Raw genomic sequence first — 25792 nt, forward strand, 5'->3', positions numbered from 1 at the left:
TATTGTTTAAGGGGTGCAACATATGGTGAGAAAGTTTTACAGACTAATAAAAGACCACAGCCAAGATTTTAAATAATGACTAATGGTTTGGGACGCTTTTTGTTTTGAGTATCCAACTTGAGACACTTTCCAGGGCCTTATTTTCAAAAAGAGGGGGCTAAGAATTTTGTGTTAAAGAGGTCATTTTTAACTTGCGAAGCTGAGCAGTCAGAGGCAAATATCAGTGAAACACAAACTGCTCCTGAGATCATGAACAATCTCCCAAAAAGTAACAGTATGCAAGGTATTTGCATGATAATAAAAGGAAGTGGAAAAACTACTACACTAAAAGTACTGTGAATGCCCTCTGAATTTTGGAGACCTTTTAAAAGATACTTTTGGGAGTATTCTCGTTTGAGGAAGGTGTCTCAAGTTATTACAGGATTTTTGCTCCTTATGTCTCCTGGCAATCCACATTGTTAATCAATGTAATAAGAGAATGTGTATTAAAAAAAAAAAAAAAAAAAAAAATATCGAAACGTGAGGAGCACCGACAACCACAGAGGGTAGTAACAACTTGAGCAGAGCGATGTACATGCTTGAGACTAGAACAGCCCACAAGCTTGAGAAAGAGTAGATGGGCTAAAAAGATAGATTGGAAAGACCCATTGGGAGGAGATATGGACAACTGGGAGTGCTGTAAGAGCTGTTGTTCTGTTTCAGCATCAAAGTTGCTGACGGTGAAAAAATGCATTGCTTTCTTTCAGTAATGGCTGCCATATGTCTCCGATTTAATATGAAGCAAGGTCTGTTAAACATCAAGCATGTGTATAGTTCATCACCAGCAAACCCAGGAGTGTACTGCAAGCAGAGCTAATTCGCCAGCCCTGTGGATTGCTCCATTTAGCAAAGGCTGCGATCCAGTGTGCTTAATTTGGGTACTACTTTACTGAAATGCTAGGTGTCTTGCTCCAAAGGACAATCAGTTTATCTGAAACATGCTCTTAAATTCCCTTCATGAGGACTAGAGAAAAGGTGAGAGTAAGTCCAGTCTATGTACCCTTCACCATATACCTTTCTGGTAGCTCCAGACAGCTATGCAGACCACTTACGGCAGGTGCTTACATTTACTCAGGGTTCAGTCTGCCTCGTTTACTTCTGAAGATTGGCATGTACTGGTGATCTCTCTCTTTTTTGCATTGCTGCTTGAAATGGAGAGTAGGAATCCCTGAGTTTTACTCAGAGGCAGAAAGACAAAACTTCTACTTCCAAACAGTTCCCTGAACACCAGACAGTGATATATCCCAATTAATAATATCTGCTACTCCTTTTAAAAAGGAGCCACAAAAGGCTGGCAAGACCAAGGACTCTAAAACAAAGCAGATGAGTGAGTCCTTCAGGCTAGCCCAAGGGACAGTGCAGGCAGATCAAAGGGGCCGGCACAGATGTTCCAGACCCTGCTCCTACAGATCCATTTTACTCTACATCATTCCTGGTGGAAACACCAAAACCAACACAGACTTAGGAGCAGGAACTCTGCACCTCTCCTAGAAGCCTAAAATTGCCTGCCTAGACCTCTCAGTGGGAGAGATTGCGTCTTTTATTTAAATAGGTATTTCTGTGCATATGCAGGCAGCTAAAGTGTAGAGAATTTTCCAGGGGAGCTTTCAGGTTTGGTTAGGAGGAACCCTGGAAAATAGTTGGGCTGGCTTAATTTGTGAGATGTAAATGTCACCTGATCCCTTGTTTATATAGGGTTGAGTATGATGGGATCCTATTCTAAAAGTCCAGAAACAAAATTCTAGCAGTTTACTTTCTGCACACCTTCACTGCCTTGTAAAAAACCACAGTGAGAACTGAGTAGTTCAGCTTAAAGAGATCCTTGCAGAGCAACACATTTCGGAACAGAATAACTATGGAAAAGGGCTCAGCTTTTATGGGAAATATAGTGCTCTCCTGAATATGCTTCATTAAGGAATTTTTTGGCTGTCTGTTCCCTTTTTCTCTCTATTTTGAGCTTTTTACCACACTGACACCATAAAGGTTCCATGACCCAATGCCAAGATCTGGTATTTATCTTGGCTAGCTAGGTTTAGTTTACCTACTATGAAAATGTGGCTGTCAATCTCTGACCTTAATTTGTTATCATGGTTTCGACAATTTTGACACTGAAACAAATCTATCCTATGCAGGGACCCAATTTTTAAAATGCTAGATGTACAACCATATGTGCTAAATGTATCATAAATTGAATATCTAACATGCATTTATCAATTACACACTTGCGCCTGCATGTGGCTATTTAGATGATTAATATCTTCCAGGCAACTAATGGTAAATTAAAAGATGAGTTAGTCATCCGATGCCCATTCTGTAAATCTGCAGTTTTGAAAAGTAAACCATCATGGATTAAATATTCTAAGATAGCATTAAGATCGTGAAAACAGGCTGTGAGGTGTTAGTGTTACTCTTGTTCTCTTACTTTGCTCTGTTGTTAAAGAAGTCCAAAAATATTTGAACTCATCTTCATTCTTAGCATAGGATGATGAATTCCAAGAAGGTTAGACTTATAGAAAGACCTATCCTCTAAAAGAAATGACAAGGATTTCTTAAAAGAGTACTCCCACAACTTAATGAAAAAAAATATTTTAGTCCCCTTATAATAAAGCTCTGCTATAGTGACTCTGCCAGATGAGAAATTCAAGGTTCAAGTGCCTTTTTAATATTTAAAAAGTAAAGCCAAATGGCATAAGCTATATGAAAACCCGGCCCTTATTTTATTTTCCATTAATTGTAGTATTTTTGGGGTCTAATTTTTAATGCAGATACTCTTGGGAAAAACTGAAATTAAACATTAAAATACGGTGGGCTTTTTTATCTTAAACTGTCACGTTGGTCATAATTTTTGAGAGTTGGCATTTCCCAAAGCACTCAAGTTTTCTTCCAGAGTCCTGACTTGAAGCTAGAATCTCACTCACCATGAAGCCTCCAGTCACTAATTATCCTTTCAGATGGAACATGTTGAAATTAAGTCTTTATACTACAGATGAAATTCCTCAACACCCAGCACTTTGGTGCCAACTGACACCACCTTTTTCTTTGAAGACAGCCTGGAACCCAGCTCCGGGGAGAATTCATACCTCCCTTCCCTATCCAAGCACCGTGCAGCACTCCAGAGGCCCTAAACCATCAGGGTTGTGTTCCAGTCTTAGATGATTCCCCTCACCTCGGTGGCTGCTGTGAATCCCAGAGTTAAATGCCTAGTTCAGTTCCTTTCTGCATTCTGTGTACAATATACAGCTCATCTCGGGGCTGTGGTTTTTATTAAGAACAACATACCTGTCATCCTTTGGAGTCTACAGTGGGAGTGAAAATACTGCAGGGGATGACTTTTCTTACCCAAACTTAGGAACCTGAATAAAACCATCTCATTTTTACACATGGAATCACAAGTTCTTGAAATCAATGCAACGTTGCACATAATTTTGAGTACTTATTAGTCTTACTGTTTATTTTTTTGGCAGCAAAATGGTCATAATGATGAAGTCTGAATGTGAAGTTCAGGAAACATTTGTTTATCTAGTTTGAAAACCAGTCTACAGAGTAAGATGGATGGCAGATGCACATGATGAGATACTGGAAAGTTGATGAAAACGGGAATTTTGAAAGACAACGCTTGGCCTTGTTTTTCTCGAGGACAGCTTATTATGAAATTGATTTATAAGGTATGAAATTCCTAAAGACTTCCAGTACTTCTGTCTGAAGTCTTATGCTTGTTTCAATAAAAATGTTATCTTCAATAAAAATGTATTTTTACAGATATTATTCAATATATTCTGATGTGTCTATGTAATTTTTTGAATACGTGCTCTAGTCAGGTTGACCAGATAACACCACCATCGTGCACGCTTTACCCCACACTAGGAGACAAGGGATAAAGGCAAAAATGCTCCTTTGAACAGCGTAGCTGCCCGTATAGTTAAATCTAACAGCCACCTCTTTGTAGGTCCAAAGGCTACATGTTAACTTGGTCACCTCCGAAGCCACAAACCCTTGTACTAACTGAGCAATACAAGAACTGATCCAGCTGCATTGGGAAAGGTAACAGGGGCAGCAACCTCCATCCTAGCGTGGAACTCCAGGCATGGAAGCTCTCCAGGTCAGTGACACAGTAGGATCTTTCTCTGCTGATTGCTGGTGCATCAACCCCAGCAAGGAGTCCATCTATCTCTTAAGAAAATGCATATTACCTGCCTTGCAGGCAGTGCAGCTATGTCACGGTGGACTTACTTAGCAAGCAGATCCTCAGAGATACGAGATGTGTGAGATTTTGCATGTCTGGTGAAGGATAGAAGCCTGAAGTCAGCAAATTCTGTGTTATTAAGCAGCTAGATATGTTGTCTGGCAAAGAAATGTGCTACAATTCACATTGGTATCCTGGACTTAGTTTGCTTTCTCTCACCAACGTTCGTGCCTGTCCCTTGGGAAACAAAAAAAACCCCACTGATTCTGAGAAAATATTTGGGTGATTTTTCCCACCTCCGCTGCTGAGATACTATAGTAGGGATCTCTCTGCAACTATGAAAACATGGTCTAGATGCTAATCAGAATGATCTTATGATGGTTTAACTGTTACAACCAGATCTGACAGAAGGTATAGGCAGCACTTATAAACCATTTTAAACAATGTGGGATTTTTTTCATGAACATTTAAAAATACTTTTAAACACCTCATAACAATAGATTTAGACACCGTTGTTCAAAGTGTCACTGAAGACTGCTTTCTTGGAGGGAATAAAAAACCTCCATGATCCTTTATATCTTCCCTTGTGAGGTGGGTTTGATTTGTGCTCTTTTGCCAGAACAGTAGTACTTCTTCCAAAATAAAGCTTTCATCTTGTTACACAAGTCGGATGCATTTGACCAAATCCCTGTGCTTCAACACTGTCATCTGGACTGTAAATAACATTTCTCCTTTCATGTATTTGCCTCATTTCTTCACTGCCTTCTAATTAAGCCTTTTTTTTTTTTTGCTTTTCTGTAACAATTTCAGAATAAAAAGGTATGCTGTACCACAAAGGTACTGCATAAGGGGGATTATACTTAAATAGTAATTATTCAGGTAATCAAGACTTGTTATATATTATATATATGTGTTTTCTGATCTGCAGATTAAGATTTCAAATTCTGAAAAGGAAGATAACTCCCCCCCCCCCCCCCGACATGTAAATGGAGATACACGTACAAAGAATTATGGTTTATAACACCAAAGAGTAGCAATACATAATTTTTTACATATGCTACCGCCCACTGAAATCCTCAGCTCCTGATTACATACCTATACCTTCATATACATTGAGGGGGGGGATATAGATGCCAACAAAAAAATAAAAGCTAGAACCTTAAGGGTCCACGAAAGCTATCAAACTGATGACAACTTTAAGTGTCCAAACCGAAATCTTCAGGGCAAAACGTTTATGCGATTCAGTGAGCACAGCCTTGAGGGATTCAGTCTCAGCCCTGAGCGATTCAGCGTCAACTCTGAACTGGTTCGAGTTGGGCGCTTAAGGCAGGTCACCTCTCAGAGAGGCTGGTGGGATCCTTCTTGTGATTCCAACATGTGGAGATACGGGCACAATTATTTCCCGTCTAGTCCACAACCACAGCTTTATCTCAGAAGCTGCAGAGTATAGTGTGACTAAAAGTGCTTCAGCTTCTTCTTTTAAGGCTGTTTTGCTTTGCATAATGAAGCGATCATTTGCCCAGGCACTTGAAATAGGCACCACTCCTGCATTCAAGATGAGTGTCCAGAAGTACAGAGTTAGCACTCCTTTTCTTTCTCTGAGCTAACTAATGTTGAACTGTTCACACTAGAAAATATTTAAGAGATATTTATCCATGAAAGCTATATAGCCTACCAATTAAGTTATTTTCTTACGGACTAAGTGTCTTTTATCCAATATCTAAATCTGTAAAAAAGTTCAGAACCAAAATGTCCTCCGTGAGCACTCTGTCCACTGGGCTGGTAGCTCATAGACAGTTTCCCTTATTTTGTGTAGCCATCTAAGCAAGTTTGCCAGTGCCGTCCCACATGGGAGGCTGAGATGCGATGGATCTCTGACTTCACTACCAGCACTCAGGAGCTCACAAGTGTCAAAATGGGAGCAGCTTTGCATAAGCCGGCTGCAGACATCTGGGCATCGAAGGAAAGTTTCCACAGTTTTTTACCTATGGAATCTAATGTTAGCTGAGTTATGATTTTGTGAGTATCATGGGAGTCTGAATTATGGACTAGAACCTGAAGAAATAAATTTTCCATGTGAATTTAATGCAAAACTCTTCAGCTGTAGAGCTGGCTATTAAAATTGGATATTGTCCCCTGTTGGTAACTAGTATTCTTAGAACCACAGATTCACAGAAATTATAAAGAAGTTGGAAGGAACATCTGAAGGTCATTTAGTTCAACCTCCTTCTAAAAATAAGGCTAACTTCAAAGCCAGATCAGTTCCTCGGGGTACTGCCCATGCAAGTTCTGAAAATCTCCAGCGACGGAGAGTCCACGGTCTCCTTCGGCAATCTGTGTCAGTACTTTACATGCTCAGTGTGAAGAATTTGTATGTCCAGCCTGAGTTTCTCTTTTGGAACTTTTCTTTTGCCGCCTTGTCCTTTCATTGCGCACCCCTGAATCTGGCCCCTTTTTCTGTAGAGCTCTTTTAGGCAGTGGAAGACTGCAATAAATCATGGATCCGAGGCATCTGGTATATGCAGAGAGGTAAGGCAAGTGACTTGGCCTAGCCTGGAAAGGAGAAGGCTGAGGGAAGTTCTCTTTGCAGCCTTCCATCTTAGTTGCTCTCCACTGAACTCCCTTTTGCTTTGTAACCTCAGTTTCTACCACCTTCAGTCTATGCTTGTTGCAGCTGTACGTATAACAATTCAGACTGCCTTTCTTAATGATGTTTTGCCTTCCTGTTCCCAGTTTTCAAAATTGGTTTATGCTAAATAACTACCTATTTATTCCCTTTCAGTAAAACTGAAGGTTTGTGAGTAGGGATGGGACCCTGCCAGGTTCTTTGCACTAGAAGAACAGTTGTAATCAAGCCCTGCTCACTCCTTTCTTGAACCATTTGACAATGCTGGACTCTCTAAAACAGTAGAGGGCATGTAGGATTTATGCTTCCAGTGAATGTGAGTCACTGCCTGTTCCTTCCAGGGAACTTCTGTAATTTAATCTAATATGAAAAATGCCTTTTAAATCAGACAATACTTGTTTATTTGAAAAGGGAGTCTGTCTTTCTGAATGGCCGTGCAACATACTTGCAGACCAGTTCCTGAAATTTCATGGGTAGTTTTTTGTCTGTTGATATTGTGTATTGTCATTGCAATACTGCTTTTCATGACATTAGTAGCAAACTTTCCTTTTTATGTCTGTTTTCAGATTCATGTCTTTGCAAAAGATCTTGATTTTTGTAAATTCTTCCCTATGAAGCGTCACATGAAAAATTTACCCATTTTAACCTGAAAGAAGGAGGGACGCCTATTGGAAGTGAATTGTATAGCTATACTGTAGGCTGCATGCTATGTGGCCCTAAACAGACTTTAGTTCAGGCTGATACACCCACTCCACTGTCTCTATGCTACTGCAGCTGTGTCATTATCTCTTCATGTCTACCTACTTTTAAGTAACATGTTTGCACTTGTATAGAGAAGTATTTTATACTATGATCAGGTTAGGTGGGAACAGGGATGCACGCGTCATGATTTTCAGCATCCAGAATGCTGAGGACTTTATAACCAAGATCCATCACCTTCCCTTCCAGGAAGGGCAGAAATTGCAAGTTCGGGTGACTCAGTTGCCAAGGCTCTGGTTAGTAGGGTTAAGTATTCCCAAACACCTACATTTCTGCCTAGTGCCTAGAAAACAACTCGTCTGGCTTTCCTAAACTGAGAACTAAGGTACATCGCTATTGTGGCTATTTGTTTCTGTAAGATATGTAGAATTTGGGAACTTAAACAGTCTTTGTGGTGATTTAGACCGATTCATTAATGCAGAAGCAGAAACCTGTGGTTCTGGGTCTCACAATATGAAAGTAAAGAGGTGCAGTGTCTCATTTCTCCTTTAGCAGGAGGACCTCACGTTCTAGTTTTTCACAGACAGTGTGAATAGCGAGCTGTACAATGTTATCTCTCCCCAGCTAACTGGGAATTTCTGAACCACAGGAAAGAGGTGTTCAAGATAAAAATGTACTGCCAAATGCCATTTTCTCTTGGTTGTCCAAGTGCTCGTTGCAAGGTGAAGGTTCCCTATTTTCCGAGGCAGGTCATTGGTACTGTTTGCTATTTTGACAGAGGACCTCCTTCTACTGTATTCCTTGAACAGAACTTCAAAATGCCTTGTGAGCATCTGTAGATGTTTTATTTCCAACATACAGGTATGTAGAAAATACCCTCATCAACAGGTTTAATCTGTCCTGAGGTGGACTGTTCTCAGACTCGACTGTTCCCACTGTTTCATTTTGCGTAAAGATAACTAGTTTGCTGAAACAAACTGAAAAGAAGAATACACTTCTGTCCTGTTTGCTAGATCACAGCTATGTGGTGACACATGTCGACATCAGTTAGTGCTCTAGAGGTCTTAGAGTTTAATGTATTTTCCTGTGAAGGGGGCAGTTAGGTTAAAATCTCTCTGGTAATGATTGAATGCTGTTTCCCATATATTTTTCTATTCTTTGGGGGGTTTTGCATGGAATTCTTTCTTCTTCTCCTATGTTATGATGCCTAGGTGCTATTCCACAGTGATTCCCGCTCTGATGTGTTCAGAAAGCCCCAGCTTCAGATTTTATTCTATGAAAATTCTAGCTTACTTGTAAGAAAGGTTACTTTCAATCCTTCCTGTACGTGGATAGAAAAAGCAATAACACTTACGAATTCAAAAATGAGGAGGGAAAATTTCTATTTTCTCCTGCATCTGTCCTTTTGTTTTAGTCCCAGATTTCTTTGTGAATTGTGTATTGATTTGAACAACTGGAATTGGCAATGTACCAACTAAATGGTTTGGTATGTTGTTTGGGGGTTGGTTTGGGTTTTTTTTTCAGAAGTGATAGTTTCTGCTTTTGCTATAGAAACTAGCAGAGTTTCTGTGTGAGTGTTTAATAGCCTAGTAGTTGAAAGGAAAATAGTACCTGTGGGAAGATCTGTGTTTGCAGGCAAGCAATTTGTGCTCCTCCGTTACCAACACATTTATTTTAGTGTGTGTTCCAGGATGCTGACAGTATTTGGACTATTCATTCCCAGATAGAAGACAGTACCAGTTCTCTATCATGAGTAGCTAGGGCTGCATTTTACTCATTGCCTGTGGCTTCCGAGAGATTTCATTGTTCTTTTGACAATAGGGAGAAATTAATTTCACTATTTCATAGTGCTCTGACTCCCATGCTGCAAACTCCATAAAGCGTCAACTTAATGGCCAACACAAGTGCAGTGGAGTATGTTAAATTATATGTTTACAAACATATTGAAACTTCAAAGTAGAGAAAACAGTTTATTTAACCTTACAATAAATTTTAATAATAATAGAATAGCTTAGATATCTTGTCTTAACCTGAATTTTTTTTTCAATTTATAAAAGACTGAAACATAATTGACAATGATATGGACACAAAAATACTATTTGCTATGTTTTATTTTCTACAATCTGGTTAAAAGTAGCATGCAAGTAATTGAATAAAAATACTTGTATATATGACTTATTTTGAAATAACAATTATACCAGCAATGGATAAAAGTCTTACCATGAAAGTTTAAATGAAAATACGACAAAAAGAAGAGTAAACAATTTTTTAACCTGAAAAATGTTTGTTTCCCTGTTAGCTTTCACATATTCCATTAATTTAATAATGTCATGGTCTCTGAAAACATATTTTCATACATTTTAAATTGTTCTTAGATTGTTAAATCATTTTTTCCTTTGTAATTGATAACAATATGAAAAAGGCATGAATAATTAAGAAAGTTGGATTGGTTGGAGAGGAATCTTGTATTTACACAGGCTAGCCCATACTGCTCAGCACCCTACCCTGATGAAACCCACCTGACGTCCATGTAAGTCTGGTACCAGCTGGCATGTATTGCATGCATGGACATAGATTTCTACCAAGTCAAATGCTTTTCGTCTACTTACCTAGCCAGATGAAGGCACACTGTACACCACATTTGGTCATTCTTGTGCTTTCTAAATACAACCGTTTGTAAAAATATGCACACATTTCCTTAAGGTTGCCAAGTGCATGCTAAATATTAACAAACAGAATGGATAATAGGCAGATCGACACTTTTTTAAAGACATATCCTAATTTTAAAGAGCTATCATGATGTAATTCCTGAAGTTACTGCCCCTAGAAGCAAACTGGATGCTCCCAGGTATCTCACTCCAGTGAAACCTCAGCAGCCACCCGAAGGCAGTTGTACATCTCCTGTGGCAGATCAGCCCGCGTGAGATTGTTTCCATCCAGGCGCAAATGTGTGATCTTGGAATAGGTCATTGGCCCAACAACCTTACAGAAGCTGCTCAATGGGAACTCTGAAACAAAGGGAACATGAATAAGAGAAAGCATGAATAGTTAGGACAAATAGGACAAAACCATTCTTTTTCTGCTTTTTTAATTTTAATTTGAAATTGTGACCTTAAATTTATTTTACTGTTTTTCCATGTTTTGCATGTCCTCTGATGTAATTCCCCATAAATTTACTGGAACTGGAGGGGCTTGTGTTAGGAGAGGTTCTTTCCATTAGTTGTGAGAGGTTCAGAATTTCAAGAATGAGTTTTTCAAGAGCTATGTGCTCCCAGTACCTATTTGATTTTTAAGACTTCAGATGTTATATAGAGGTCTAATCTGGCATTTAGAAAAAAAGGAAAAAAATTAATCTCCAGTAGAACTGGAGATGCAGAGAGAGGAATCAGTTATGCTGGGTACATTACGATGGAAGGGTAAAACAGTGCTACGTAAGATACTGAAGGAAGCAGAAAGCTTCTGGAGAAATTGAAACCATGATACAGCTTTACCCTTAAGAACAGGCAGTCCAATGGGTGTCTCTCTCAAATACTGGTTTGGATGTGTCATTTTGATTTATGAGTTTCAAAATGAAATTTGGGGCTGGGGTTGGGAAGGAGTTCTACATTTAAATTGTATAGTTGAACATTTCCAGAACAGCAGGATTAGAACGTGAGTATAAATGTAAAATATATTTATAAAATTATTTATATTTATTGTCATTTATATATCATGATATATATAGCCTCTATTCAATTGCAGTGTCATTTGGTAACACCAGACAGGTCTTGAATGGAGAACTATGTCTTGTACCTTGTAAGCAGTATTAACCGTAAGCTAGAAATTACATGAAGCAGAGAAATTCTGTGGTCAGTATACATAAGCACACACATATACATATTACACAGATCTGTCATGCAGAAAAGATCCATCTTCAAGAGAGAATGTATGTAAATAAACCTGGTGTTCCCTGCATACCACATTGTGGTATTCTGCGAAGATGGTCCTTCGTTCTCACCTGTGCTTCCTTTGAGTCAGACAGAGGATTAGTCTACTGAAAAGCTCCGTCACTACTAAAGAAGCAGTCTGTGAGGCTTGTTCTTCTTCAGGCCATTGACATCAATTCAATTCACACAGAAAATATTTTAAAGGGACCCCTTCAATGAACCCATTGACCAGTATGCAGACAAATTTCCATATCTTCAGTTGCTTTTAGGTTGCAAAGAACTAGCAGTCATAATTTCTGAGAAATCAAGGTAGTCATGGACTTTTGAAAACACCACTGTATATATCTTTTCTGCGTGACTATTTAATTCATCTAAGAAAATGTGATGACCTACATTATGTTGTAGTGCTAAGGGAAGTGGGGGAATTATCTTTCATATCTCCACTTTAACTGCAGCTGGATTCTTTCAAAACTGGCGTTACAATAACCTGCTACCATTGATGAGACATGGCTTGTGTAAACTAAGTATAGATGTACATCCATCTGTACAGGCAGCTCTTTAAAGCATGAAAGCTCAGGTAATTTTTTGGACAAAGAAATATGATGTTGGAGAATGGGTAAAGATTTTTGTATCTTTCACAAAATACATTGTCTTGAATAGGGATTAAGGAAATGTATTTCAAATGTTAGATCTTGATCACCGATTTGATTAAAGCAAATCGAAACAATTTCCCAGATTTAGTATTTCGTCCAACCTTGTTTTGGAAGGGTGAGAGATAAAATGCATCCTTAATGGCACATTCATTGGGCAGTCCATATTGCAATATAGTACAATTTTAAGACTGCAGACCAGTTCTGTTACTCTTCCGATTCAGAATGTACCAGCTGAAGTGAACTGATGATTCCTGTGAGTTAGGGTCATATAATCTGAGAAGTGTTTATAAGATTAGATCTGTGTGGAGTTGTGCTGAATGAAAACATAAGTTTCTGAGACTTTGAACTCATTTGTTGGCCTACAGGCTATACCATTAACTATTTAGGTCCAGTTTTCTGTGGATAGTTTGGGTGTAATTTGTAAACATTAAAATAAACATGAATTCCAATACAAGGTTTTTTTCAAGTTTCTTGTCATTCAGGAATGACGTGATAAGTATAGTTCTTTTTAAGGCAGACATTTAAAAACTTTCTAATTTTACTTATTTGTTTTTTCTATATTGTTACTTTTGAGCATAAATACTAACTTTGGATGCAAAACAAGGGATGCTTATGAAAGTTGGGTAGATGCTTAACCACTGAAAGGATTTAACTTCATGCATGTAAGCCACAAAATTTGTCTGTGTTACCAAAACACTCATCTGTGCTGATTATTTATGAGACTGAAACCCCTTTGGAAGTGGGTGCAAGTCTAGTCCGCACAGAACTCAAAGGAACTCTGCCATGGACTTCAGTGGCGCACACTGTTTGCATTTGGGTATTAATTTTTTATACAGTTCATATAATTTTCGGTTGTTAGAAGCGTATTAAAAATGTTTGTTGTCTAATTGCAGTCTCCACTAGTGAAAAATAAGGTTAGCGGGTCTTGTGAATGCACTTGATGTGCTGTTACCTATATGATCTCTATGGGAACTGCAATCAGGGAGACTAGAGCACTGTTGCAAAAAATATGTCAGTAGCTTACTTCCTTCTTTATTACACTTATTAATGTTGCAGGTGTTAAAATATCTTCCTGAATGTATAATATTCAAGTTCAGAGGCAGTGTACCTGGAGTTTTGCCACTACTGTGGCATTCATATTCTCCCAACACAGAACTCCTGCATGACCCAGACACAGAGAGAATAAGAAGGATTGGATGAAAATTGGATTTTCATCTGAACAATTATTTTCTCACTAAAAGTGTCTGTCGCCATAAGAAATTCTGATATTCTAACAAACTACCCAAATATTTGAAATATCTGGGGAAAAAAACCAAACAGGAACAGGCATCTCCTCTCCTCTTCCTATAAAGCAAAATGGGAGCATAGAAACACTTATTTTTTAGACAGAATTAATTTTTTTACTATATGCTAGGTGAGAGTATGTTCCTTGTACATCAGTAGTGTATGCAGCCTTTAACTAAGAGGAAGATTAACTGTGCAAAGATTCCTTGTTCAGGCGTGCAATACAGTGGGCAATCCTAACGGGACCTGAAGTCCCGTAGTCATCCTTGGTGGTCTGTGGTCCCCCAGTAATTGTATGATGTGAGTCATTTCTGCACAGGTCATTGTAAAAAAATCCTTTGGAGACTGGTGGAGTGAGCCAGATAAAAGACCATAAAGCACCTCCACAACTAACTCTGTTTAGAATAAGTACAATTATGGTGCAGGTACTGATCAGCCGATGGACTGGAGCAGATTATGTGGCCCCTTAACTGTCCTCTGGAACATCTTCACATTCCCCCTTGTTATACTCCATTCGCGTGGTATCTTCTTCCTTGGATTTCATGTGGAAGCAGTAACTCTCTCCTTAATCCTTTACAAGTACAAATGAAAGATGGAGAAGTCTACCTATACATACATACCTATACATATATATAATCCTAAGAGCATCTTAAATCATGGTAGCAAACCACTGGTGTTATTAAACAGAAAATTCCACCCTGAAATTACTACTAATAAGAAATATTTTTAAAAAGTTTCAATTTAGAAGTTACAGTTTAGGTTTGAGATATGGAGAAAGCAAAGGCTTTTATAAACCTTCCATGGTCCTGTGCTACCTTGGAGATCCAACTAGCATCAAATACAGTAGATGGAGTATACAGCTGATACCTAACTTGCATTCAATATTATGGATGTGCTTCAATTTCTTAGTTAGACATAGGAGTTAGAGAGGAGTTGCTCTGAATTTGTCTTCATTCCAGTTTGCTATCCACTTTGCTCACTGTCCACAGATGAAGATGGAACATACTGAAGTGAAGCCAATTCTGCTACAATTTTTTGTATGTGTATATTCATCAATTATTGTTCAAAAAGCTCCGAGTCGCTTAAATGAGGGTATTTCTCAAACAGGTAATTTTTTATGTATGGTAATGAATAATGACAGTAGCAAGCCCAGGATGAAACTCATGGATAATAATTTAGTGAAATATTTCCTTCCTTCTGGTAATATCATCAAAAGGGTTGGACCCAGATTACTCTTTCTTAGACAAATATAAACTTTAATTGCTAACCTAATGGTACCTGAGAAAGGGAGACAGTAACAAATTAAGAACTCTGGAGAAATATATTTATGTTAGGTTTCAGTGTAAGTGAAAACTTTAAGCTATGTAAGCATAACCTGAAAGATTATACCTTTTGTACATTTTAGGACAAATTATCATTACCCCAAATACAGAAGTCTCTCTCACAGTATATGCGTACCATAGGCCATGGTATGGAAGGGAAGCTCCCTTGTTTACAGTCATCCTTACACAAATCTCTGGCAAACTGTAATATTTTAGTTAAAAAAATAATTGGTCATCTGTTTGAGGTTTAAATACTCAAAGGTCAATCAACTCAATTTTTAGAAAGACTAAGCGCTGACAGCTGTAGGTCAGGTGTAGTGAATAATGAACTGCAAAGGCTTTGATCGCCATGTGTCAGGTACTCCATTAAACTGAAATGCTTACTGTTGACTAAATTTTGTCCCGCATTGTCACTTAGCATCTTAGGGAACACCATAGTATGCCTGTGAAATCAGATAGTCAAGGAAATTTATTATTGAACTCTGCTAGGTTTTATGGTTAAGCAAAAACCAGTAAATCAGAATTCTCTTGCATCAGTCCGTAGGGCAGCGATGACAGTGCAGCAGCAGCCGGTGCACACCCACTCCTCACACCGTCCCCCTCTGCTGCTGACCGGCACTCTGGAAATACAGCTTTCATTACAAAATTAAATTGTTGTCACAGCCCTTGACTCGGAAGTCCTTGGAAACGTGAATGGAAAGCAAACTCAGTACCTGGGTATCTTGCAGAAGGCTCAGAACAACCACTCTAAGCAGGGAAAATTGCCTCATATATCTCATGATAAGTTAAACATCATCATTGTTAGCTCTTTTAGGAGAGGAAGAGTATCTGACAGAGCTCTGCAGGTGGCTGTATGTGGTGCCTCAGGTGGGTAGCATTAACTCATTGTCTTCCCTCATCAAAACAAGGAACTGAGGTGTAATAGGAAAAACAAAATCATAACATTGAGGAAAACGTGAAGCACGGTAAATACAAAACGTTTCAAAAGCTCTTGCCCTCTGTCTGGTAAGATCTGCACTAAAGCATTTGGCTTTAAAGGCTACATCTGTATGAAGTTAGCTATGCATGGACTAACAGTGGTATCCTAAACCCCTGATGGATACAAGCAGGCAAACAAAAGAGATGGGTTTATGGCTTATGCCAGCTAGCAAGGTGATGAAGAAACTGCAGAAACACTGTTATGTTTGAGAGAACTGCCTCTCCATCAGGGTCCACCACCTGACAGTGGTGCAGCTGGAAAGCTTCTGGCGTGATGGTGAGGTCTCTCCAGCCCTCCAACACCTTTTTGCCACCCCAGGATTAGGACAGCCTCGTAAAAGCCCTGTCTCACCAGAAACCTCCATGATCTCACGCAAGGTGTGACGTTTATTGACTCCTGAAGGAACATTTTTTCAAATTACGATAGAATGGAGGCAAGCTTCCACGTGATCATACGAGGTGGGAAACGGGAATGAAAAGAAAAAACAACAGAGGCAGCTCTTTGGATTTCAAGGTGGGTTTGGAGGGATACTGCATGAGAGAAGGGAGGAAAGAGAAAAATTAATCACTGTGCCTTGTGCCTAATACCTGATGAATTTGTTTTCTTCTCCCTCTCTCCTCCCTCCAGCACTTTCACTACCAGCCTCCTGAAAGGTTACACATACCATGGTCAGATCCTCAGCTGATATCTGTCTCTTTTTTGCTGACTTGTGAATTCTGAACCTCTTCCATACTGATCAAACTTTTCCCACTGTTTTTTCCTCAGTTGTAAAAGGCAACTCCATTGGTTTCTGTGGAGGTACTCCAATTTGCATGAGATGAGAATTTAACCAATAATACCCCCCATTAGTATGAAAACAGAAATTTCTCTCCTTAAGGTTAATTTGAGTAGCTATCAGATAAATGTCTGCCTTTTAACATTAGTGTGGACAACAATCAGAGAAGTCAGTGTACTACCAGTCTAACCAGTACCGTTTCTTCAGACTGGCTGATCTACCCTGTCAGATATTTGCATTGACCGTCAGTGTCTAGACTGAGGTAAATATTAATGAAAGTACACAAATTTGACTCACTGTTAATTTTGTTGACTTGGAGGTAGAAGTTTTCGAGGTTCTCACTGACGGTTGGAATGCTCTTCAGCTGATTGAAGGAGAGATCCAACTCTACCAGTGATGTGATATTGAAGACATTGCCTGGTATTCCAGAATCTGTTAATTTATTGTGGGATAAACGTAAATATTGCAGGGTTTTAAAACCTTGGAAATACTCATCGGGAACATTGGAGATCTGGTTATTATCAAAATACAGCATGAGTAAGGAGTGAGGCAGTCCTGTCGGTAGCTTTGTAAGTCGATTGAAGCTTAAGTCAAGATACAAAAGTGAATTCAGGCCTTTAAAAGCCCCAGAAATAGAATCTGCTTTCAGCTGGTTGTTCTGGAGGTGGATGACAGTCAGATTCACCAGCCCCTCAAGTGCACTGGGATTGACTTTTGTGATCTTGTTGTGACTTAATTGCAGGTCATCCAGAGTTTTAGGGAGTGGTCCAACAGCTTCAGTCAAATTGTTGTAGTTAATGTGAAGTTTCTTCAGATTCTTTAGTTTAGAGAAGACTCTTCCCTTGATTTTTGAATTTTCCAAATGGTTGTGATCTAGGATCAGCCACTGTAGGTCTGTTACATTATCAAAGGTGTTCTCTTCAATGCCCTCAATCATATTGTTTCGAAGATAAAGGTATTTTATTCCACTTGGTACAATCGGAATGGTTTTCAGTTTAAGATTGTCACAATACATGGCAGTAGGGTAGCTTAAAGGACAATTACATTCTGGCGCGCAGACTGCTGCTGATGGCCCAAAAGGATCATAACCGTAATCATCTGCAGGACCATAGTCATATTGGCAAAAAATGCCACTAATCAATAACAGAAAGACAGGTAGGGAGTTTAAAGTCATCTTTGCAATGTGTCTTGTCCCTGTATGGTGAAAGGGAATAAAAAAGTTATAACTTCCATTTTTTCTCTCTTTCAGCAACATTTGAAATTTTACCATGTAAAGATTATAATTAAAAACTAATTAATTTAGGCTTCCTGTTTAAAGATATTAATTAAGGAAAAATATATTTGTTAGTATTGCATTTTTACTACTATAAACTTACAGTCCCTGTCTTGTTATAATCTGCCTTTGTAATGCAAAACTGCAGGCCATTCTGCTGTTGTAAGTAAAACATTTGTTATATCTTCCTGCATTCATTCATTAAGTCACAAGAAGGATGATAAAGTCCAAGTTCTTTCAACTTGGCACAGAAGAGTTTTCAGTTCTGCTGAAAGCCATGTTCAGAGGCAGTTCTGCCATTTAAATTCCATCAAGCATTCTTGATATACTGAATTGCCTCATATCTAAATAAGATGTGGCAATTTGATTTAAGTTTGAAAGAGCCAGGGAAGTTACAAACTGAGGGTAATGATCTGCTGTATAGTGATTGTTAAGGTGCCTGTAGCTTGAAATACATTCTTCTCATGGATCGAGTCCAGCAAAGCATGGTCCACTAAGTTTCGTATTCACCTAAAGACCAAACTAGTAGAAATATATAGCGTATTCTCCTGGACCTGCCTAACAACCGGCACTGCATATGTGTGCAGGAGTATGCTCTATCTAATATAGATATACAGTGGATCTGAAATGACTGAATTTCAGGTAGTGCAAATGTTCTTGTAAATTCTATATATAACAGTAAATGTGTTGATTACATTGTATGACCATTCTAAATCAATAAAGCAAAAAAGCACTAGCTTCATATAGTCGGTCTTCCAGCTCACATACAGCAAAGGGACATTCAGTGCCCTTGGGGATGTTCTGCTGTGATCCAGTATGAGTGGTCTCACCTTACTTTTTAAGGGCATATTTTTCTCGTCAGATACTCCACAAGATGCTAATCTGTGAAGATCAGCATCTTGCTTTTATTTCTTACTGCCTAGACAGATGTTGTGTTGGCAAAGTGGGTCTAGCATCACTGAAGTCAGTGAGCTTACTTGGATTTGCACCAGTAAAAGACAGGGCTCAGTGTACTCAACTACTCTTCAGACAGTAAGATGATTAAGAAAATCCTTAGAACCTTCTGTTCTCAAGTAATTTCAGAAAGTATGAGAAGTCTGTAAACAGACCGCCAGACATTCATCTCAGATCTGGGCAATCTTCCAGCAGAGTAAGTTAATCTTGCTATTGGCATCGTTTAGTGGTGTTACACAGAGTACATAGTATTAAAATGCAGGGCCGTAGTTAGAAAGTCTGCCCTAATGCTAAATAATCTTAACTAAATTACCTCTAGGCAGGGCCTATGGATCTCATGCAGTACAGCACGAAGTTTTTTTAAAGAATGTGCTCATGTTATCTCAAGTCAATCACCCACAAGGTCCCCTTGCTCGATATTAAGCTGCTGGCCCCTGAATAAGGACAGTTGCATATCTTTTCCATGGTTTTGGTCCCATCACATTTACCTAATTACAAACCATAGGATAGAGCAATCGCTGAAATATGATTTATCAGTGTAATTTCCTTTGTCTGTTCTTCATTACTGCGTGATAACATGCAAACTCAACCTTCAGTCCCCTGCTGGTATGAATAAGTACAGCTCCTCTGAAAGCCAAGACACTACAGTGATGACAATTCAGCTCAAAATCTGGTCCTATTTAGGTACTAAAGATTAAGGATGGGGGACTAACTGCTTCTGTATTCAAAGTATTCGAGAGTGTAATGAACTTCTGGGACTACACTCTTTGGCCTTATAGTGACATTTTCACACATCTGCATCATTTTATAGTCTTACTGGTAAAGCAGCATAAACATCCTATTTGAAATTCAAATTCTATTGTTCTTCTAGTTTCACACTGCATTTGTAATGCTAAATGTTATTACTGATATCATAGGCTGATGGTTCTTTTAAACAGTATACAATGTTTAACTGCTTTGCAGAACCCTGGAAGTAATTTTAAAAGTTAGATAGCAAGTGTTTTGAATTATTTTATTAACAACATTTTAAAATGTATGTGACAATTCTGTAGTGGAAGGGCATATGAGCATATGTGTGACAAAATAGCACAGTAAACTACATATGTAGTGTAGTTAACTTGTTGCATTAATGGATTTCTCATTCATGTATCTCAATGTTTCTCTGTCAGAAGTGTAAGAGGTAAATAGATCGTGCACACATGCTTGTTTGTTGCACTGAACTATATGAATCCAAAAGATAAAATCAGAATACATTCTTAGACGTTTATCTTCTAACGTAAGCATGCTTGAACTAATTGCCTGTGTTTTTTCTAACCGGTTGTGTTGTAAAATAACTGTGAAAATATTTGTGAAGTTGCACAGGCAACTTGCCAAAACATACTAAATGGCAAATCAGTGATTTTGGAAAATTGCTTACTACAGTAGAGCAGACAAACTATTCAAACTATTTTGGAGCTAGTCTATACTACCTTAATTCTAAAGTTGTTGTGAAACAAAATAAAGCTTATCATTCAGTCAGTCCTAAATTAAATATACCTTAATTCTGCAGCATCACATCTTACACAGTTTGCAAAAGAATTAATTTTAAAAAGTTTCAATGGTATATTTAAAATGTGCTTTAAAATTAACTAAACATTTCAAAATATTTATAATTTCCCTCTCAGTGTTTACTTGATTAATTATTTAAATATCAGGGTACCTTGTCTTTTTGTAAAATGAAGCAAGATGATTGAACAAATGGAGTCTGGGGAGCTCTTACTAATAGATTATGAATGAATAAGTAAGCAGTGAGTAGTCTTACAAATTTCTTTGTACTGTACATCAACTCTTCTTTTGAAGTAGAACAAAACAGGCTGCAGAAAAGTGCAACACTGATGCACAAAATATGTGAGGTTGTTTTAAGGAAACTGAGAAAGCGAATCCACTAAGCAACTGTTGATTTGTGTTCAATTTACAAATTGGCAAACTTATCCTGACATGTTTTCACGTTCCCATTACAGCTACATTTAAAGAGCTGAACATTACCGTTAAAACATGCAGCAGCACTTACCTTACTGCCTTGAAGCTGCTTTCCTTAATTCCCAGAGCAGATGCAATAAGGGACTGTATCGACCAATATATGCTGTAAACAGTGTCAGGAGGTAAAAGTCTGCCAGATCCTCTGTGTTACAAGAGAAAAAAAAAAAAAAAAAAAAGCCCTAGTCACGCTGTTCTCTGAAGCTGCTATGTCATCATGGTGATCCTGTGGTGTGGCATGTACAAAAATGCAGCTCTCTCTAATGAAGTGCAGGTGGATACCATATTTTGTACAAGGACAACCCATCTGTTATTCCTGTGGGATGAGAGAATGATCGGTGTTTCACAAACCTGAGAAAGTTTAGACCAATAGCATAGCCTTATACAAGGAATTTTTGTATTTTAGAGGGAAAACATTTTAGATTGTAAAACAAATTACAAACAGACTTTTGTTTTCCAACTTATTTTATACTGCTAGACATGAGCTAACAAATAGCACTCAGACCTCAATGCTGCTGTGCTTCTTCAGCCAAGTGACTCATTCATTTTTCTGCCTTTTTCTTTAACTATCTTATGTCCACAGTAAAATATCATTAATAAAAGTTTTAGCTTAAGGATCAGAACCCAAGATGCAGGAATATCTTTTAATGATAACCTTTTCTACAACATTAAATGCCGAGTTCAAAGTCTCTTCTGCGAAGCATTGGAATTTATTTGGTCTGGAGATTTTCTTTGGTGATTGAATGTATGTTTGTTTAATAAAAACACATCCCAGGAACGGTTTTTCAGCAGTTAGTGTAAACCCACTTTATACATTTGCGCAGTTTTGCACTTAGAGCTTTCTTCTGCTTTTCAGAATCTGGAACTACTCAGCTTTACGTTGTCTGTTTCTTATTCCATGGAAGTAGTTCAAGAATGCATCTTAAGGCTTGGACGAGATGTTATTTTCACCAGACAATGCCAAAAAATAACAGACTAAGACCGTAACTGTTTAAAGTGGGTCTTAATGTTTCCATAAGAACCTTCCCTTATCTCTAAATGGCGGATGTCTTCCCTTTTCATGGGAAGGAAGCTTTTTTTTTCCTAAAGTTGGATGGGGACAAAGTGAAATGTGCCTATAGAAAGCATGCACAAGCCATTTTAAAGTGTCTTGTGTGTTTAATAGTATTCGACTCTTGCGGGTGCAGATCACGGGGGGGGGGGGGGGGTGTCTGGTATCGACTGGCTATCTCTATGAAAAGGCATGGTAGAGGATGTGGCTGGGCTGGAGAAGCCTAGCAGCTTCCTGAAGAAGAGGAGCCTGGATGTGGGCTTCCCCCAAAGCTGCTGCCGATCCGGGTCTCCCTGCCAGTGCAGGTTCCTGGGAGCAGAAAAAAGCCTGCCATAATTCAGCGCCCTTCGCGGAGAACAGGAACGACACCAAACCATTACAGACCTCTGTGCTTCTGCAATAGCACAATTAGCAGACGAAGTTGCTCAAGACAGAGTGCCAAGTGCCAGGGCAGCCCGTAGGGAAGGCGCGTTACTCCGGTGATGTTCTGACATCACGCCGGTCCTCCTGGTGTGGGAGAACCGTTTACACTTTAGGAAACGTGCTGATGACAGACCGTAACTACGCTGCTATTTGGATGATGCAAATATGGGAACGTGAAGCAGTGGGATTACGATAGTCAATTAAGTGAAGTAGGTGAAGAAGTGTGCGTGGTATCGGAACTAGAAACGTAGACGTGGGCGAAGATGTGGTCGCTTTGTGTGGACAAAAGGAGACCAGACGGAGTTTCTCGCGCACGGTGTGATACTTATCTGACGACATTAGTTTCAGCTGACTAAGGAAAACCTAAACTGTAACCTTGACTGCAAATGGGACAACAAGCAGGAGCATTCAGCAAAAGATAAATTGGAGTAAAGAAAAGAGGTTTAATCCAGAAAAAAGATGCCCGTTAAGTCAATATTGAGGTTTGCTCTGTTGAAGAAGGTACAGCAAGCTGAGCAATGGAGCATAATGTTTGTAAAGAGAATTTTAAAATTCACGGGAAAGGCACTAGTTGTGTTTTCTCTGGTTAAAGTTTTGGTTTGAAGGACAAACTCAAGATTACAATCAATTAATACATATTTTGATCTTGCAGTAAGACATGCAGTTTTACATTTGCAGTACAAATAGAATTGTACATTGGCTGCAAATATAGCATAGTGCCGGCTTAATATGATTTTGGCACAGTTATATTTATGCACCAGTTGTTTATTACATTGAGTTCCGTAGGTCCAGTATACATCTTTTTCTCATTCTCTTAACAGAAATACAAAGCATGCGTATCTTTATAACTTGTAGAAAAATCTTATTAAACAAACATTATGACATTTTGCAATTAACGTACGGTAAAAGCTTGGGTCACATACAGTTCAGCTGAAACTTTTTCATTCATATAGCTGCTGTCTTGCTGACTGTTTTAAATTATCCGTATAGATTGCACAGTCAAGATAAAGAATCACACACCTTCCAAGGATAAGATATAAACCAATAGATTTTCCCATTTCTTTAATAAGATTTTTGCCATCTCTCCACTCTGTTACTTGACACTGTCTCTTTATCATCATTTTCGATGCTTTCCTAATCTTACTGTTCTGACTCATGGAGCACTCACCTTATAAAACTCTGTTTGGGAGAGCAGGTAGGGACTAAAGCCCCGCAAATGGAGATATGGCTTCTTCTGCCATGAAGGGTGGGAAAAGGGGTGGGTGATTTCTTCTTTCTGGCCCTGTTTTGGTTTGTTTTGTTGGGTTTTTTTTTTGGCGGGGGGAGCTCTCAGAAGTCATTAAATGACATGTGAACATAGTCTAGCTAATTTCCAAGGAATCACAAAATAATGTGTAAATTCACCTAGGACGTCTAAGTTGAAAACCAGTTACGAATATGCTTCATGCCTGATAATGTCAGGACATACTGATATTTCATCTTGACAGCAACTGTGTTCCTAATTAAGCCATCTCAGTTTGTTTTCTCCAAAATTAATTTTCTTCTTATTCCTTATTTATTCATTTTTCTTTGATGGGAAGTGTGATCAAAACCTATTCTCATCTAGTTTTCTTCAGCTTTTGATACATGAACAGAAATATTCTTTTTATTTGATTCCAAGCTCTTTTCTTGTTAATTCATAGTTTCATGGCTGGAGATAGCCAAGAAGCCTGGTAGGTTGTAGTGGAAGTATCTGAAAGCAGAGCTCACTGCAAGTATAGCGCTTTGCAGTGGGTGAGATCTAGTCTTCAAATATTGTCAAGTTACAGTGTCACTTTTTTCTCTCTTCAGTCCTCAGTGGTGTCCTTTCTGCCTTTTCTCTCGTGTAAAATTATCTTCATTATAACTTCTACACACTTCTGCATAAATGGAACGCGCCCTCCCCCTGATCTATTTGCTTTTGTTCCCATTTTCCCCAAAAGACTCAAGTTATTAAAACCTAGTAGTTTATCTAAACCAATAGTTATCTAAACCAACGGCTTCCTTTTAGTCTTAAACCTGTGTACACATCTGGTACACAGATGTGTACCCTAAGAACCAAGAGATTTGGGTGCCCAAAATTAAGAGTAGGGTAGCCGGGTCACAGGAGCATATAGCCCCAGAAAAAAATGCTTGTGGAACTTTTCACATTGCCACATAAAATAAGTAGTGAGTTTTTGCACTGTTCACTTTAAATTAAATATTACTGTCAAGATGAAATGAAGGCTAGCTCGTTTTAATTGGCTACTTGCAGCAGAAGGTAAAGAAATCTCCATTAAGGGAAAAGGCCATTCCAAGGGCACAATACAGCAAGCCACTTAATTTTAAAGAGGTAGTATAGTGTTTATGCATCATGTTTTCTGTATCTCCAGATAGTGAATATATAGCCTGCTAGCCTACATATAGTGAATAAACAAAAATATGATATTGACTCAGATCTCCAGTAATAATTAGTTAATGTTTTTATGAAGTCCTGCAGCTTTTTGAAAATATTACTTAAGGCTGACTCATATCAAATGAGTTCCACTAAAAACAATTCAGTTCCAGATTCTGAAGGCTGTAGGTGCTTATTATTTTTTCATCTGAAAACTTCCATTCCTCCAAATTGAAATTTTATTTGTTCAGCCTCTACACTGCGCTTACATGTTAAATGGAAAGTGTTAGAGCACATACTATAAGCATTACAAAATTTGTGGTGATCCAAATCCTTTTTTTCCTTTCTCCTAAAAAGGAAATAACAGCTTTGGAAATTTACAAAAATGGTAACAGTGGTACAACCTATTAGCAGACCGCAACAGATATTTTAGTTGAGCATGAATCTTTGTTTTTGTCATTCTGAAAAACTGCTCACTGTTTTGCTTCAAACTTGACAGTGCCTATATTCTAGTACAGTTAGCCTCCTCTCCATCGCTTTTCAGACTGTTTTTGTACTAGACTGGGCTTACTTTGATTCAAGTTGTCAATGGCAAAATTCCTTTGAGTTGGTTCAAAGCTTGATCAAACCGCTTTTCTGATAAGAACTGCACAAATGAAGGCAAGATGTCGTTCTTAAAAGCGATACCTGTATATATATATATTGTACTTTGTGTTACGGCACTTAAAATGCGCTGATCTACGTGTAAAAGAAAGCCAGGCGTCCCTGGAACATGAAACAATTCAAATGATTCCTAATGTAAAGAATGTAAGAGGATCTCAAGGAGTTGTTGAATTTGTGGGAAAGGTGTGGCTACAGGTAAAAACCACAGTCGCAGCTCTGTGTTTTAAACAGGACAGTTAATTTATAGGAAAGGAAAGAGGTGGACAGGACAAACTTAGCTAGCTCACTGCCTATCGTTGGTGTATATTAACTCTGTATCAATGTAGACCTCCTCTGAAAATCATTGGGTGCTAAAAATCTGCCCCTAATCTAAGCATTAGCAATGTCTGTCTGCTGTCAGATCACTACTGTTTAAGGTCAGAAGGGATGTTTGCATCATCTACCCTGACCTGCTGTATAACACAAACCATTAAACTTCATCCTGTTACTGCGGTACTGAATACAACAAAACACCTTGGCCTGCTGATGCTCCAG

The 25792-nt window shown here is 38.5% G+C and overlaps 1 protein-coding gene across 1 annotated transcript in view; it reads right to left on the reverse strand.

Moving 5' to 3' along the window:
* KERA (keratocan) overlaps positions 1 to 20954 on the reverse strand; it is a 32995-nt gene extending 12041 nt beyond the window's left edge. The window contains exons 1-3 of the mRNA XM_049791932.1: positions 20764 to 20954; positions 16784 to 17680; positions 10405 to 10555 (exon numbers count right to left, since the gene is read on the reverse strand). Coding sequence (XP_049647889.1) covers positions 10405 to 10555; positions 16784 to 17660 — 1028 coding nt within the window. The 5' untranslated portion in view covers positions 17661 to 17680; positions 20764 to 20954. The remainder of the gene's footprint in view (positions 1 to 10404; positions 10556 to 16783; positions 17681 to 20763) is intronic.
* Positions 20955 to 25792: the final 4838 nt, after the last annotated feature.

The sequence above is a fragment of the Accipiter gentilis genome, chromosome 34 (assembly GCF_929443795.1).
Source record: "Accipiter gentilis chromosome 34, bAccGen1.1, whole genome shotgun sequence".
Taxonomy (NCBI): domain Eukaryota; kingdom Metazoa; phylum Chordata; class Aves; order Accipitriformes; family Accipitridae; genus Astur; species Astur gentilis.